At 45.8% G+C, this 17,956-nt stretch overlaps 1 protein-coding gene across 6 annotated transcripts; it reads right to left on the bottom strand.

Moving 5' to 3' along the window:
* Positions 1-773: 773 nt before the first annotated feature.
* Positions 774-17,250, bottom strand: NFIL3 (nuclear factor, interleukin 3 regulated). 6 transcript variants are annotated; one of them, XM_076008453.1, is made up of 3 exons: positions 12,574-13,117; positions 12,172-12,261; positions 774-2,630 (listed from the first exon to the last, which is right to left on the bottom strand). In XM_076008453.1, the coding sequence occupies exon 3, from the start codon at positions 2,454-2,456 to the stop codon at positions 1,071-1,073; it is 1,386 nt and encodes a 461-aa protein (XP_075864568.1). In that variant the 5' UTR covers positions 2,457-2,630; positions 12,172-12,261; positions 12,574-13,117; the 3' UTR covers positions 774-1,070. The 6 variants fall into 6 exon arrangements, with proteins under 6 accessions (XP_075864568.1, XP_012629284.1, XP_075864569.1 ...); XM_012773830.2 differs by lacking the exons at positions 12,172-12,261; positions 12,574-13,117 and adding an exon at positions 16,956-17,250; XM_076008454.1 differs by lacking the exons at positions 12,172-12,261; positions 12,574-13,117 and adding an exon at positions 15,094-15,115.
* Between the last annotated feature and the right edge of the window lie 706 nt (positions 17,251-17,956).

Here is a 17,956-nt window from a genome sequence, read left to right as displayed (position 1 = left end):
ATCACACTGCGACAGAAGCAGCACTCCCGCAGCATGTCAGACGGCACTGGCTTCTGTGGGGCACCGAGGATCGTGGACAAATAGCCAGTAACGGTCTTATCCTCAATTTACTTAGGATGATGCTTTTTTCTGGATTTCTATAATTTCTAAACTAATACCTGAAGATATAGAGCTACTGTTTACAGTCATCATTAGCAAATCTTAAAAAAAGACTATGTTGGTATGTGGTAACTGATGTGTTCTTTGCAATTTTGGAAACTAAATAAGAACAGTATTTAGTTTGGTGCCCTGTTACAATCTAGAACTGTTCAGACTTACAGTAACATAAAAATGCCTCCATCCTTAGTCTTTATCCACTCTTTTAAAACACCCTTTAATCTAATAAAGTGGGTCAATGACTCAACTACCCACATCTATGTGTCATACTTAAAAGAGAGATGACTAAAGAGAGGCTGTTACCAAACAACTTGGATTTTTCCACTTAAAAGTTAATTTTAAGAAAACTTAAAGAGAAATAAAAAATGGGGAGTAATTAAGTAAATTAGTCTCAAATGCAAGAAAATTCAGTTATTTTTTCTTTCTCTTTAGAAGGTTTTTAAATCTAAATTTGTTTGGAAAACCAAATTATTTGTTGAACTTATACTTCAGTTTTCCCTTATTTAGGGGAGAAAATTCTCCTACATAAATAACATGTAGACTACCTTAATACCTACTTTTGCAACTTAAATTGCTTTTTTTCCCAGTAAATCAAGTGCAAAGGAGTAGAAGCTCTGTGCTTGTCACCAATCCTTTATTGAAACTGGTAACTTACACACTTTATAACAGAACAACAAAAATAATGTTCACTATATACAGCCTTTGTATGGACTATTTGACTATACACAAGGTAGCGTGATAACACAATCTAATCTTCATCATAATTTGTGCACAAAAAGACACCAAACAGACACCATGTGCACATTACAGTGAAATGACATCACAGGTCCAGTGAAAATTCAGCATAATACAAAATGTACTGATCTATTGCAAATGACATCTTTCTAAATGCCCAGCTCCTACTCAGTAGTAATTTACCCAGAGTCTGAAGCAGAGATTGGTTGTGTGGCTATAAGTCTTTTGAGAGAGACAACCTCTGCAGATAAGTTTGCTATGCCCTGCTTCAAATACAAATTTTCTGGGTCAGAAACTCTGTAGCCACTGTCTTTAATTTCAACAACTCCAGTTTTGAAGCTACTCTGAGTTTTGCCACTCAGCTCTTTTTGATGCCAGTGCTCCGATTTGAGAGCCCAATCTTGAATGTTAGTCACCTGCACTGAGAAAGGAGTGAGAGAAGAATGTACCATACTGGGGGCACTATGCTTTTCGAGTTCGAAATGTCTCTTAGATGCCATGTCAATAGGTGAGGAAAGTTTCTGTGCGGCATCAAATTCATTATCAAATGCTTCTACTTTGATCTGCATGGCTTTGGCTTTGATGCGAAGCTTGTGTGGCAGGGCGGACGAGCTCACTTCCGGGACTTTAACCACCGTCGGGTGCGCACGCTGACGATCGACTGCAGAGTGGATGGGGCCCTTGGGGACCTGCTGCTCGTCTTCTCCGTCGGATGACTTCCCCACGACACCGTCGTCGGCTTCCGACGTTCTGGGAGAGTTGCTGGAGGAGCGGTTGACCTGCGCCAGAGGCGGAGAGTGCGAGTAGCCAGAAAAAGAGGTCCCCACGTAGTTCCGGTAGAGCGCGGCGGCGAAGGCGCGCTCCTCGCGCGGCTCCCGCGAGAAGCTCTCCAGCTCCAGCGGCTCCTGCTTGATGGCCGCCAGCTTGCTCTCGGGGCTGCCGCAGCTGCCCTGCCCCGGACTCCCCTGCGTGTGCTCCCCCGAGGACGCTTCCGACCCGTCAGACAGAGAGCTCTGCGGAGAGTGTTTGATGACAGAAATGCAGCTGCCGCCCGCCATCGAGGGCTCGTGCTCATCCAGAAAGGAGCCCGCGCTGGATTTGGAGGCCTGGTAGTCTTGGAAGTACACGGCCGTAGAATTACTGAGTTTCTGGATCTCTTGAGCGTACGCTGCGGAGCTAATTAAACCAAACTTTAATTTCAGTGAAAGCAGTTCTGCTTTTAAAGTGGCATTTTCTTCTCCCAGTGCAATTAGTTTGTTCTCCAAAACCAGGTCATTCAGTCGACGCTTCTCACGAGATCTCTTGGCAGCTTCATTATTCTTCCGCCTTTTTTCCCAATACATAGCATCTTTCTTTTCGTCGGGAATGAATTCCCGTTTCCTCCGACATGCGGAAGATTTGTTTTTCCCCACACTTCCTTCACTCAGAAGTAGCTCCTCCCCGGTAGTCAAGTCTTCAGACACTTCAGCTAAAGCGGAATTCAGGACCATCATCTTGTCCACATTGCCGCTAGTGTCAAGGGGCGCCTGCTCCTTTTTGATGGTCTGCATTTTTCTCAGCTGCATCAGAAACAGCCTTACCCTATATGCGCGGTATAGGAGAGCAAATTATTTTCCCCTATTCTCAACCTCTTCAAAAACTGTGGTTTAAAATCCATCAATATTCTTCCTTTTGTTCTTCTGTTCGGGATAAATCTGTCAGGCTCCTCTTATTGAATGGAGTAGGGTCTTCTTGGTTATCTGCAATACATGAAAAGAAACAGTTATCCACGTGAGACATGTTTATTACCAGTTAGGTACATGGAATTGTGCTAAGCATTCATGGTTTACAGGCACAAAGAAGGCTCCATTCTTTCTTTCAGAGTTTGCAGTCTCAGAAAGGAAGAAAGTACCCAAATATCTACACTGTAAAGCAGTAAGGACGAATCCCCAGTGAGCCTAATCAGCATTGGGCCCAATGGTCCCAGAGAGTAAGAAAAAAACAAAAATAAAACCAGCACTGCCTAAGGAGAAGTAGAGGAAGGCTGTGTTTAAGGAGAAAAGGTTGGGTGTGGGCCACCACAGGAAGGAAATGACAGCTTGCCTCTGGTTGGTAAGTTTCTGAATACTATGTGCACATTGCAATGCTTCTTAATAATTTTAGATAACATTTAAATCACTGCCAAGCAAACGTGCTCACCTTGTAAAAGGAACTTTACCAATTAAATGCCTTTACCATCAGTAAACGGGTTCTGCAATACTATATGGAATAAAATATAAATGGAGATAATTTTTCTTCACAAGGACCAAAATAAAAGCCTCATTAACAACTGAGTTGCTTTTGGTTTTAATCTGTGCCTTAATGCAGACATAAACCTGCCCATCACAACCCTGACTGCTGGGTGGGCTTATATCCGAGCAAATTCCACCAGGTGATTCACTGTATCTGCATGAAAAGGATTCTCCTCAATAAAGCCATCTCTGTGGAAGCATATGAGACTAGAAATGTTCCTTTTTCTGATTCTTTTAAATTGATCTATCAAAAAATTCAAGATTGAACCTTCAAAATAGTTTTTTTTTTTGGCTCTGAAAATTCTATCATAATAGATTTCACCTATATATTAGCTTTAGACTAAAACAGTAACTATTAAAAGGGAATTTAAAAAAAGAAATACAGTACACTCTTGAAACTTAAAATTATTTTAAGTCAAGAGACTATAATTATAGAAATAATTTTTTCAGTTTCACTAATTAGTTTCAAGTAAAATATAAGAACTCAAAAATAGAATCATCAATTAGCTTCCTCTTCCACTGATGAAATACTTATGAATTTGGCCTGACAGTTGTGTTGACACGAAATAATAAATCCATATGATGTTCCAATAACAATCTTTTCACAGTGCTTTTTGGACCTAAATTGTGTTTGTAGACACTGATTCTCTACCTAATTTCTCAGTTGGCAATACTTTTCATAAAGTAGAGGTGATACAACTGTTCACTCAGCACTACCTGCATATAGTGGCACTCTATCTTGCCATATTAAAAAAGATGTATGTCATTATTTCTTTCTTATGCATAGTTTTATAATAACTGATGAAATGAAGTTTAATTTTATCAATTGGAAAAGCCTGCCAGCTTCTTTTGTCTTTTCCCGAAGGAATGATGTAATAATTTCAGGATCATAAAGGGTAAGGTTTCGTGCCATGCTTTTGTTCATTAAACTGACCCAAAACAGTTATGGGAACAGCTAGTCGCAACTCAAGAGAAATTTGTGATTACTAATCCCAAGTTTCTGTTTGTTTTTTGATAATTAAACTTTAATGGGAAATGAAGGCAAGGAGCGTGTCACAGTCGGCAGTGACGTCGTAGAAAGGGAATCTTACTATTTATCACTTAGTAAAACAATACTATTCCCTATAATTTCCACTTAGGTTTTTCCTTCTAACATGAAGAGCCTTTTTCCTCTGCATATGGAAGGGTCCTGTCCTCCTGTTGGCGTGTGCATTCCCCCAGTGAGGTCCTCCATGCGGAGTGAAACGGTGGGGCGGCGGGGAGAAGCCCCAGCTAAAGAGGACAGCTGCCTTGTCTTTCCCAAGGTGCCTTCAAATCCTCACTACATTTTTTAATTTTTAGTTTGTACACAGCATGTGGTTCCTTGCAGACTAGCACTCTGGTCACTTTCCCTTGAGAACCTGTCTCTCCCATGCATCACCTGTTTGTCCCTTTCTTAGAAAAAAATCAGATTCTTTTACATTTTGCCTCACTTATGAGTTTTTACAGTAATGCTTTTGAAATGCCCCACCATTCTGTATTATTCTTCCTACACTTTGCATAACTTCTCCCCACACAGAGTGGAGCTGGGTCCTTCCCAGCTCTGGGCCAAGAGGTGTGCACTGCCGGCATGTCACCAGCATGGTGTGCAGGCAGCCATTGCCACAGCACGTAGAAACAGCAATCCTACTACCATTTAACAAAAACAGCCCATTTGCCTTAAAATTTCTTTAACCTCTCTCTTCTAGGTATCTAATTACTAATGTCCACTTTATCATGTCTACAACTTCGTTGGTACTTTAAAAACTACAAAAAACTTCATTATCTTCTTTCTGCCACCATAAATCTGTGATTCTTCTCACATCTGCACATATTCATTGTTTCTACAACTCAATTGGCAAATCACCACATCCTATCTGTAGGATATTTCCTATAATATTATTTATCACATAACCTTGCAGTGTTGAAAAGAGTTTATCAGCGTTGTGGAGTGACAGAGAGAGGCGCTGGTGTGTCTTTCCACATGTTTGTATTCTGTGTCCAAGGAGGCTGCAAATTACTTCAGGGAGGAAATTAAAATATATTTGTGGTCTTCTAGCAACAAACTGAAAATATTAGGTGCTCAATATTTGATTGTCACCTTTTATAAGAAAATAAGAATATTTCTGAAACTTTCTTTTTGAGAAATTTAATGTTATTGAGTGAATTCTAAAGAATATATTTTATTTATTAACAGAGAGCTTCTCTTATTCAATTGGTTTATTCAACACATATGGAGCACCTACTGTGTACCGAGCACTGAGCTAGACTTGGGGCACATGAAGAGGTAGGGAAAAATCAAACCCCTGGGACTCCAGGCATTTGCAGTCCGGGTAGGAGAAAAACATGCAAGCACCAGGTTGTGTGCACAGAGCTCCAGACACGGGGTGAGGGCCACAGCTCATCGTTTCTGACAGCGCGGCTGAAGTATGGTGCTAGTAACAAAAACCACAAGAAGGTGCCATTTACTGGACGCTTACTGTGCAACAGGCACTGGGAACCTGACCTTTCTTCCGCCAACCTGCACAATGACCATTTTCAGATGAGAGGACTCAGGCTCAGAGAAGTGGATTGCCCGGCGTCACACTGCTGCATAAGTGGCAGCACTCAGATTCCAGCCTAGTTCCCTTATCAGCCCCTCTCCTACGCTACCACAGAATTGTTCTATGCCTGTGCAATGCAGTCTCACGACACACAGTCCTCTGTGTCACTTTCCTTCCTGAGTAATACACACCCCTTTACTAAGACACCGTGGCAGCTGTGAGGCACTTTTAGGTGCTGTCCTAACTTAAGATAGCAAAGGTACCATCTAGAACTTTCCTCCACCTTCCTCTGAGTTGTTTCATATCCTGAGAGTACTTGATGAATTGAGAAAACATTGCATTAATTTTCATTTCCCTGCTAAATTTTGAAAAGGAAAAGAAATATAGTAGCTGTGGACATTGTCACCTTGTGATTTTTTTTTAAACAAAACTTTTTCAAAATGGGGAGGGAAATGTCTCTCTGACTTTCTCATTTTGCAGATAAACCAGCTAAAAGACAGCAAGTCTGACTTTCCCAAGATCATATAGCAGTAAAAGTCACAGATAGGCTCCGGGCTCTACTTATGTTCCTCAACAATTAAATTAAGGCAGACGTAACAGTAGTTTACAACTTCTAAAAAGTCAGTATTTATGCTAACCTAACAACTTTATTTCAAATCTCAATATTTTCCCTTATGATTAATTTAACAATTACTTCATCTATGTGTCATCTTTTCAAATCAACATTTAATGCTGTGGTACATTAGTCACTGCCTAAGTTTCTTTTTTGGTGAATGATTGACACTACATGCCAATTCTATGATGTTAGTGTATTCAGCATCATTAACTTCATTATACCCATTAGATGATATGACTGTTTCTTAAAACACAAATAAAAAAGAAAAATTTAAGAGCAGGCATCATCACATGCCAGTTGACATATTTTTCTATACCTAGTCTCAAAGTGCCAGGCCAATTAATACTTTTTTGTGGTACATCACACTATTTTTATAAATAAGAGTTATATTTCACAAGTCTAGACTTTTAAAGTTTAACTCAGATAACCTAAATATTGTTTTTAATTAAGAATTAGATTTGAGTTAGAACATTATCTAAAAGAATACAACTTCACAACATAAATTCTAGACCAAATTTATCTTTGAGGAGTTATCTCATTACTTATGTTTATAAAGACAGACCTTTATCTTTTCTAGTCTCTACCTATCTCCCAAAAATTGTGTTTGACAATTCAAACTCTTTATAAAAAAAGAAACATGCTTTGTTTCAAGCATCTAAAATCTTACTAATAGTTTACACATTAAAATATGCTATGAGAAATTTTTGTTATTAATTATATCTTTAAAGTGTAAGTTTTATTCCAAAATGCTTCTATTATATATTTTGATTTTAAAATTCTGTCAATACGAGATGAAATACTATTTGATATGGTCAATGATTTGGCAAATTTTTTAATAGAAATATATCTTATTTTCACTCTCCTCTCTGAAGATACTGTTTACTCCCTCAGATACATAATTCAAGACAAACATAAGCTATGTTAAACTGTAAACAAGGTTCACAAGTAACAAGGTTTATTAGTAACAAGGTTTGTTTTTGACGTAAGTGCCATTTTTCATGAAAAAAAATTAATCGATTCGAAGCTCTTTATACTTTTAACTATTAATATTAGCTAGCAAGATGTTAACCTATGTTTTCTTCCTGTGGGTAAAATCCACGATGTTTGCACCAATGAAATGCTTCACTTCTTTTCATGGATAAGGAAAAAAATCCAGCATTTAAAAGTAGAGATAAAGTAAGAAAATAAGCCACCTGCACAGCCATGGAGGTGTGGGGGTAAAAAGTTCAGTCAGGAAACACTGGAGTTGCAAGAGGATTTTCTAATCCTGATGAAAATGAAAAGGGTTTTTAAACTAAGAAAAGTATGCTAAACCTTTATAAGTACTAGCTATGCTGCTTCACATTAATAACATAATTTTGTCTCTAGCAAGCAGCTAATCCTAAGTTAGAGAGAAATGTGTACTTGATCAAGACAAGGAACATACACACATAAATGGACTCTCACGCTTTGCCAGAATCTATCCTATCATAGCGACAAATTGACCTAATTTTTCTATTTGGGTGCATCTGTAAATAAACCTGATGGAGTTTATGATAAATTAAAATATTTCAACAAAGGACTAGTTGAAAATTAGTTTTAAACTGAATAAATAGGGTGACAGCATTGCATTTTATTATAGCATCCATGTAATTTAATGAAATAGTGTAACGTGACATTCTTTTATAAGAGGCCAGTGTTTGTAACCTAACACGCAATGAAATTATTCTACAGATTGCACAGGGTGAGTATGTAGACACTAGCACAACCAAACAATTAACTGCATGGCTCCAGAAATAAAGACTGCTCTCACTAAAGAGGGAGAGGAGGGTGGGGGCGGGGGAGCAGTAGAACAGTAACGCATTTCAAAAAACCAACAGAAACTTCAAAATTGATCAGTCTAGCAACTAATCTGAAATCTTAAGGGACACCAAATTGTAGGAAATTCCGCAATGAATAAAAAATACATGCAACACGGTGTAACTAATGATGGCAAAAATGGTGTGGGCGAGGGTAGAGGGCAGTCCGGTGGAGAAAGGTCTTCAGTGTTTCTAGTGATACTGCAGAATCGCTCCAATTCTTCTCAGCTTGGCTTTTAAATTTCTTCTTCCACTTTCCACTCAGTGGGTGAATCTAAATGTCATTTACGTTACTGTGTACCTTATTAACAGAGTGGATCAAAAAACACTAAAAGTAGTGTTTATTTGAAGGCTACTAACAGTTTAAGATCCCTAGAAAGTTAATTAATAAAAGATACCATGTTCTGATAACTAAAAGGCTTATCAACAACATTCTGATTCCAATGCAACTGAGTTCTCAAAGCAGAGATTATTAGTAAGTGGCATCTAGTAAATCCCTATTAAACTTTCTTATCATAAAAACAAGATTATGCTCTCTAATTAAAACCGTATGAGAAACAGTTTTTTTTTTTTTTAAAAAAATCTACAAGAAGTTATTTGGAAAGAAATTTGAAAGCTAATTGGGGGAGGTGGTAATAAAAATTCATTTTGAAACTAAAGAATTCTTATGTAATGTCTTTGATCAAAGGTCAGTGTCTTTCGACATTCTCATACAAGTCCAATCTGAATAAAAATCAACTCAAATATAATTTAGAAAAAAATAACAGGATACCAAACAATGTAACCCTGTGAAATACATGCATACCTTACAAAAACAAGAAATGAATATTAAAGGAAATTTCAATGACATTGTTTGTGTTATATTTTGAATTGAATCCCAAGAGTGCTCTCATTCCTCAATACAAATTAAAAATAAACAGCTTTAACAGCATCAATGCCTTCTGGATTACAATGGAAATAATGAAGTATGTGTGAGTTTAACTTGGGTAAAAATAAAGCCTAGGCAATATGACTGCACCTTTTCCATTCCATAATGCAATCATATCTGCGTTTCAGAGTTGACTCTAATGACCAAGCCAAGGTCAGCTAGAAAACCCACTCGGCCGGTGAGTCAGACACGTTGCTCAATGTGTGCAAGGGCCTCACCAAGGGTTTTAATTTTCAGGCTGTTGCATCACAGTGGTGTTATAATTGCACTTCACAAAGATAAGCCTTTAACACAGAAGAGGAAATTGCTTCAAAAACTACAGTGAGTATGAGAACACACTGTGTGGCAAGGTGTAAACTCCCCTTCTCCTTTTCAGGCTAATCAATTTCTCTGAACTCTCATATTCCCACCTATAAAATGAGGATGACAATAAAAGCCCTCCATGCCTGCCTGGCAGCGCAGAGTGAGTGTTTGGTAAGTATTGGTGCTTCACCTCTTTGGTAAGTACTGGTGCTTCTTCACAGTACTTAACAGGCAAGGATGACCATCAGTAGCAGGCTCTTTCTGTCAGCAAACCAAATGGAATTTGCTTCTGTTCGCCAAAACGGTCAAATACGAACAGTTTCACAGGATTTGGCCTTAGTTTTTGGCTACCTATACCCACTATAAGAGAGCCGAGCTGTGGCCTGGCCAGCCACCGCTGATCTCAGACTATAAGGTTTTAGGTGCAGAGATCATCCAGGCGGAAGAAAACGCCTCAGAAAGTTTGAAGGAACTGGAACACGCTGAGCCGCTGGCACTTGTTACATCATTCCCACTACCACGTACTCATCTCTCTGCTCCTTCAAACAGTTCCCCAAAACATTACCCTGATGGTTTGGGAAGTTTGAGGTTCTGCAATCCTCTCAAGAATTCCTTTCAAACTGAAGTTAACACTGGATGTAGGCAAACAGCTTTCATAAAAATTAATCATTATTAGAACAAACAAGTATCTGAAGAAAGATCTTCATAGGCTTAATTCCAACAATCCTTACTGTTACTGCACAGAGATTTTGGGCAGTGAAAAATGAAGGCGAATACATATACATTATCTACACATAAAACTCTCATTCCTGGTCAATTACAGGAAGCATTTACTGAGCTGCTTACAACTACCCAGCTCAACAGGTTTTATTCCCTCAGTTTACCCCGGAGGTTGATGGAAATCAGGAGATCAGAGGGGCATCACAGCTGGGGCCCAGGGCCCCAGGGTTGTTGCGAGCTCTGAACATGCGCTTTCTGCACCTCACCAAAGCCTGTTCTCTAACTACTGCAAGCAGCCTGCAACAAGGGGGAGACGGATTAGGGACGGGAGTGTAGGATATGATCCCACAGAAGCCAAGTTTTCTGTCCATTTTCAGCGAAGAGCAGACTGCGCTGCTGCGCTTTCAGAGCACATCTGTGCCGCCTGCACGAACCACCGTGAGCTGCCGCGTGGGCAGGATCCTGGAAGTCTCTCTGGCAGGATGAAAGTACTGTCGTTGTACAGTAGGACAGCAGCGTCTATGCGGGCATTTTCATTTTATTTTCAACTCTGGATCTGAGTTCTCTCTGCTCTAGCCTTTAACCACATAAAGTAAAGGTTAGAAAAAACAGGCTCTGTGGCCAAAGTCAAGCTGGGGCCTCCCTTTTTATCACCATCAATACCGGAGCGCCCCACCCCCAATGTTGGCGGTCTGCGGACAAGTGGAGGTTTATCTCAACGTCTGCTTCACGTCTCCAAGCGCCCGCTCAGAAGCACAGCCAGGACGCCCCGAACAAAGGTGTCTGGGGCTCTCGGACCCGCGCCGTGCAAAAGGCGAGCAGTCCGGCCCTGGCTTCGCCCCGGCCCAGGGCGGCCGCCGAGACCGGAGCTCTCCCGCTGGGCCGCCCCGCTCCGCCCGCCCGGGGCTGGGACCCGCGGGCCGCGCCCCACGCGGCGCCTCCCCAGACCCGCCCCCCTCCGGTGGGCGGCGCGGCGGGGCTTCGGCGCCGCGAGGACCCCCGCGCCAGAACAAAGGAATGCGGGGAGGGGCGGGAGGCGCGGGCCCCGCGCAGCCGGCCTCCCGCCGCCCGCAGGCGCGTCTCGGCCCCAGGCGGCGGTGCCCACCGCCCCGCCGCCCGAAGCCCCCGCGGCCCGCAGGGGAGGGCGCGCCGGGAGGTGGGACCGGAGGCGGCCGCGCGGCCTGCCGCGGGCCGGGTGGCTCCTCGCGGGCTCGCCCGAGCTGGGCCGATGCTCGCGGGCCTGGAGCAACGCTCGCTCCTCGGACGCCACTGCGATTACTCGGGCGCAATGCGCTCCGTTCCAGAGGGGCAGCGCTGGAGCACGTTCCCACGCCCCCACCAAAACCCTACACTTTATTTGTATACATACAGTCACATGGAACTGCCCTGTGTAACAGTTCTGGAAGAAATTTAGTATCTGGGCAAATTACATTCATTTGTCTTCACATGGGCAAAACTAGGGTATCCAGACCAAAAAACCAATCTACTAACCTATATCTGTTTCCCGTAAGAAATAACTGGTGGGGGGGGGAATACGATGTGAAATAAATACTTCTGACCTAATTCGCTGCTGTTATTACAAAAGCCAAGAACAGAAGATGACACTTGGCCGCTGCCTGCTGTTGTTTCCTAAAGTGTCCTTAAAAAGATAAACGGGAGTCGTCCGGCAAACCAGCGGGCGCGCGAAATGCCTTCCTAAAAATACAATCTTATCGAAGGTCTCTGAAGGCGTGCAGTTGAAACTACAGCAAATGGCCTTGAACTTGTATTGCACACAGCCCTGGAGAAAACACCAGAAATAGCACTGCCAAGCTACGACTGTTAAAATGTGATAGGGCTAAATTTAGAAGAATGCACATTTCATTTAGGGCAAAAGACACATTCGGCAGCGTGAGCAAACTCAATGCTTACCGGGTTGTCTACTTTCCTGTTTAAAATATCATTAGGGAGAAAAAAGAAACACCCAACACAGTTATAGTGACATTCTTAAAGGCTGAGAGTGCCCTACTTTCTTTGTGGCAAGATTAAGAAATCACGTAATTACCTCCCTCTCTCTATGCTCACTGCCAGCAAATTTGGCAGTTACATAATGCAACATTTCCAGGAAACTATTATGTGATCTGTCTTGTCGCGTCTGAAAAAGCAATGGCAACAAGGTGAGAAAAAGGGCTGACCGAATGGCACGCATTAAAATTAGGAAGGTGGGGAGGCAAACGTCACAATGGCTCGTTCCAGATTCAAAAATAACAGCTTTGGAACACCGAAAGGACGAACCCCAGCAGGACCCGAGATCAGAATTCAACCCGAGGAATTCTTCCTTTTATGCTCTGTAAGATCATTTTAAAACATGTTTATTTGGGAAGTAATACAGACTTAAATAACGATCTGATACCCAGTGCTGCGCTAAAATTACCCAACCATTGCGCACACGCGCGCGCATTCCCACCTCGGCCGCAATCCTGGCCAGCCTTTCGCCGCGGGCAGATTGTGCAACGTAGGAAAGGGCAAATCCCACAACCCTCCCGGCTGGTGAAGCTCGCTGACGACAAACAGGGTGGAAACGCCTGTGCAGACACAGCCGCCGACACAAACAGGCGCCGAGCAGGCGTTCTCCGAATGCCGTCACCGTTCACGCCACCAGCCCTTTCTCCGCGAGCAGCCACCACCACCCCACGGCTCCACGCCGCCCTCGGGCCCGCGCCGCCCGCCCGGCAGGGACGGAGGGGACTCGGAGCACCCTCCCGCCGGAGAGGCTCGGCGCCCTCCCCGCCCGAGCGTCAGCTCTCCCGCGGCCGGGAGGCGTTATGCAACAGCCGCGGGAGCCGGACGCGCGGGCTGCGCGCCGGCCCGGAGCTGCAATCAAAGCAGCCACCTAAAGGTGGCGAGTCCCACGCCGACGAGGCGGCAAAAGTTTATGTAACGAACGCCCGGCGCACACCCGCCGCCGCCGGGGCCCGGCGCGCAGCCCGGCCGCCCCGCGCCCGCCCGCCGCGCGTCTGCGGCGCGGCCCCCGGCCGGCGGTGGGCGGAGCGCTTACCCTGTTCCTGCGCCGGGCGGGCGCGGAGAGAAAGGGGCGGCCGGAGCCGGGCCGGCGGCGCTCGGGCTGGGGCTCGCGAGGGCCTCCGGGCGGCGGCGGCGGGCGGCGGGCGCGGCGGGAGGCGGCGGCGGCGGGCGCGCCGGGTCCGCGGCGCCGGGGCCGCGCCGAGAGATGTGTGTTAGTAGGTCAGTTCCGAGCGCCGCGCTGCGTCCCCGCCCGCCGCCCGCGTGACTGGCGGCCGCGGCCCCAATCGCCGCGTCCGCCCCCGCCCCTGCGCGCCGCCAATGGCCGCGGCCGGCGGGCGGGCTCTCCCCGGCGCCGCCCCGGCCGCGCCGCCTCCCGGCCCGGCCCCCTGCGCCGCGGCGCCGCCCTCCGCCCGCGGCCCGAGCGCCCGCCGCCGCCCGACTCGGCGCGGCCAGGGTTGCGCAACGCCAGCGCCGCCGCGACCCGCGGGCCCGGGGGCAGCGCGGACGCCCGCCGCCACCCGTCCGCGCCCGCCGCCGCCCCGCGCGGCCCGTGCGCCCGCGACCCTCGCGGAGGCGCTTTGTGTCCCCCGCGAGCTGCCGCCGGCCGGGCTGCCTGCTGCTGCCGGGCTCCGGGCGTGGCGGGGACCCGCCTCCCCCGCCCGCCTCCCGCGCGGACCCTGCGCCGGGGCCGGCAGTGCGCCCGCGCGACGGAGTGCCCGGGCCTCCCCGACGGCCGGGAGCGGGGCACCGCGCGACGCGGAAACGCCGCCCTCTGCTCGGCGAGGGCGCGGGCGACGGCGGCACGGTCGTTGCGTGACACGACCGGGCGACGGGGCCCGTCGAGGCCCGTCTGCAGCGCCCTCCCCGCCACGCGGGCGCGCGGTCCCGGGGCGCCCCGCTGGCGCTCGGTGCGGCGCTGGCGACGGGCGCGGGGTCTTCAACGGCGATCTTGAGCTAATACCTGGCCAGTGGCGCGTCTGCCCCGACTGGGCGCAGTCGAATTCTCCCCCAGATCCCCCGAGTGGGAGAAAGGGCGCCCGGCTGAGCCCCTGGTCCTGGCGCCGCGGCGGCGGGGGCGCGCGGCACACGCCCGCGCTGGCAGGGAGAGCGACGAGGGGCCTGGGCGGGGAGCCGGGTCCCAACCGTGACTCACAGACTTGCCAAATGGGGACGGTGGCAGGTGGGAGGGCCTCCCGGAGCCAGCCCCCTCCTGCCCCTGCTCTGGTGGCAGCCGGGCTGAGTGCTCCACACTGCAGGTTTGTCCTCCTACCTTTCTATCTAAAAAGCAAACACCAAGTTTCAGAGAAGGGCGCAGTGAACACTCTGACTGCATCCCCACGGCCCCAGAAGCCACCAGGGGCAGGAAATCTGCTCGCCGAGTTTGGTTCTTTCCTGCCTTTCCCATTGTCACATGCCACGGCGGTATTGTTAGGTTCCCTGTGTGGATGTTCCCTGGTCCCTGGTCCCCAGTGTCCAGAGTGAGTGCTCGTACTGCGTGCAGCCCGTGACGGAGTGATCGCAAACAGAGCAACTTCGTACAGTTTATTATCACATAAAGGAAAGAATGAAACTAAAGGTAGCCACGCAAGGGGAAAATACATTCCTGAGAGAGGGCCCGTGCCCACGAGTGGCGAAAGACGCTGGGGCTGAGCACGTGGTGCCTTTGGTAAGCCCACAGGTGTGTCCCGCCTTCCCTGGCGGGATTGTTTGCCGTTTCCCACAGTTGAGGGCGATTGACAAGTTGATGTTATGGCACGTAAAAGTGCCCCACGTAAGGAGACGCTGTTTTCAGCTCTTGTTGATTGCTGCAGTGCTGGGACACACTTGCAGGGGCCATGGCTCCAATTTTTCAAAAGAGAATTGATATTTTAATTTTTTTTGAGTAAAACATCCTGATTTTTCAGTGGTGGCGGCAATTCATTTTAAAAAACAAAAACAAACCAACAACAAAAGCAGGACTTACCTAGATGGAGACTGGGCAGTCCATAAGTTTATATAAGTTTCCCTTTATGCATGTGTCTTTTCTAGAATTCTCCACGAAGCTCCACCCACGTTATGCTCATTAGATGGTAATGAACGCTCAGTCTGTTAACGGTTACTAGGAACTTTTTACTATGTGTTTTCCCAGCAGGGAATAGTTCCTAGCCGCAATTTGCTTTTGCCCTTAGCTACCTTCTTGCCACCTGTTTACCCTCCATCAGACCTAACAATATTATAAGCACCGAAAGAATCATGCTTTAAAAATATGGATCACCTATGGATTGAGGTTTGGGAAAGCTTCACAGAGCAACGCGGTGGTTCAGCTGGTGAAGTACAGCCTTAGGGACAAGATGCTGACAACTCAGTCATGCAACAGGGACTTTAACATCTTCCCCGCCCCTTCCCAGGTGCTGACCAATTCCAGAACCACATCCCTCCATCACACATTTATTCCAAAGAGTTGGCTACCTTCGTGAAAGTGAATCCTTATTTTGGTTTATAATTTCCACCTTTCTCAAGTTTACTGATAGTTTCCTTTCTTCCAAACCCTCACAATGCCTATTTATAGCATTTAAACCTCTCTTAGATGAAATCAAAACCATATCTACAAATCAGATACATTTTCAGGGTCAGAAATGCAGCTAGTTTCCAGAAATGCAGCTGTCCTGCATAATCTCTCCCCTCCACAACATGTTCTCCATATTGTACTGCATTTTGAATAATTTCATAGAATTCCAAAGCTGTGGTAGAATGGGTAGTAAATGTTTTTATAAAAAGACAGCTTGGCTTTCAAGATCGGCAGGCGACACTCCTGGAGTCACCCCAGGCAATGACAGTGGAGGAATTCTCGAACCTGGAAACTTGTTCTTTACGCTGAATTTTGAAACTTAATGCTCTTCTAATTACTTGGAATATTTTAGATCGTGCCTGTATCATCTTTGTTCATCATTTTTGTTATTACTGTCTAGCTTGGAAATCAGAGGAAGTGTAAAAGGTATCTGTGGTACCAGCTTAGAAAATAACTCTTTAGCTCCTCCTGGTGATCAGGGAACCACTAAACAATACGGTGAAGCGTCTGGTGTGTCGTTTATCGCGTCACAGAATAGGCAAGTACTTGCAGATTAACTTGAGTAAATGGAGCATAAAACCTAAGATATTTGAAACAAATTAACCAGGGTGGAAAAGCTTGGGGAAGACATTGGCATGTGCCTGATTGTGGGGCTGGGCTGGGAGGTTCTCAGGAGGAGGATGAAGGGGTTCTGGTTTAGGTATGAAGTCAAAACTTTCTTACTCTCAGGGGCCTGCCCCTCTCAGTGATAGTGAGGGAGGAGGTGGCCAGGACAGGGATGAAAACTACCAGCAGAAGATAATCAACCATATTCTACTCCATTTTATTACACTGCCAACATGCTTTCTAATTAAGCAAATGAAAGAGCTATAACTTGAGGACAGAACAACTAAAGCCGTGGCCTCTCCTTACTAAGATGGGAAGAACCCTACAGCTATAGAATGATTCTAGCTAGAAGATCCCTAAGAGGCCATATATAACTGGATTTGTTTACACTGGACCTTAGTAGGCAGGGGCATGAGAATTCAGGTCAGCTGAGTGTAGACCGTGCCAAAAAGAAAGTGCCCCATGTAAGGAGACACTGTTTCCAGCTCTTGCTGATTGCTGCAGTGCTGGGACACACTTGCAGGGCCCATGGCTCCAATTTTTCAAAAGAGAATTGATATTTTAATTTTTTTTTTTTTGAGTAAAATATCCTGATTTTTTTCAGTGGTGGCATTCAATTCATTTAAAAAAACAGAAAACAAAAACAAAACAACAATAAAAGCAGGACTTACCTAGATGGAGACTGGGCAGTCCATGCCGTCTGACAGAGAAGTTCTGCACAGACACCCCGAGGGAGGGCTCAGCAGCTGAAGGGCAGGTTCCCTACCTGGCAACCCCAACCGGGCAGCTCCCCTTATCTGTTATGTGCGTTGGGTTTCTGGCTTACTTTGAAGAAAAGTTTCAGTAGCTAAAAACCCTCTGGTGACCACTGGTTGGTTTTGTCCGGTGCAGCTGCAGCCAGCATCAGGGCTCCTGTTTGCCGGGACTGTTTTCTTTCCACTTTACTATGTTTATGGACTGTCTTGTGCCCTTTTGTTAAACTTCATGAACAGAAGTTCAGTTTCTCAGAATCCGTAGGGCATGGTTTCGTTTCATTTTTTAGACGTGAGCTAGCATGGCAGCAGTGGCGAGATTCTCGTCTTCCACGCCCATTGGTATGTGCTCTATGCAGGGTTCTGGCTTTGACCTCATGAGTCATTGACTGCTTAGGCAGAAACTTCCTGGAATGGTATTTCTTTCTTTCACGTGTGCACTTTCTTTTATTTCTGTGCTTCATGCCATTTCTAACCATTCAGCTCCTCCTTCCTCTTTGCCTTTCCTTTTTTATTCTTCTACTTTTGTTGACCTTTATTTTTCATTTGTATTTCTTTCTCCTGATTTACTCAATTCATTCTTAATTTTTTTCCTTTGGCTTTTCTCTAAGCATTCACATCCTCATTATTCCTTGGGATTTCTTTATTTTACCAAATACCCACCTTCTTCTTCTCTCTTTTTTTTTTTTTTTTTATTTTAGGTTTCTACTTCTGTGTGATCTTCTTCTCTCTTGACCCCTACCCATCCCAGCCACAACCTAGACATTGTGAGTTTTAAGAATTTCCACTCTGTCCTCCAGCCTCTGTCAGCCCCCCAGCTTCTGCCATGGTTCCATTAGTAGGAGTTCCATCAGCATGCTTGGCCTTACTCTTCAAAACCTAGTTTTTATGGGAAATTGGCTAATAGAGGGTGGTCAAAT

This window comes from Microcebus murinus, chromosome 12, assembly GCF_040939455.1.
Source record: "Microcebus murinus isolate Inina chromosome 12, M.murinus_Inina_mat1.0, whole genome shotgun sequence".
Taxonomy (NCBI): domain Eukaryota; kingdom Metazoa; phylum Chordata; class Mammalia; order Primates; family Cheirogaleidae; genus Microcebus; species Microcebus murinus.
Note: the sequence above shows the minus strand (reverse complement) of the source record. Positions and strands in the feature narration are given on the sequence as shown.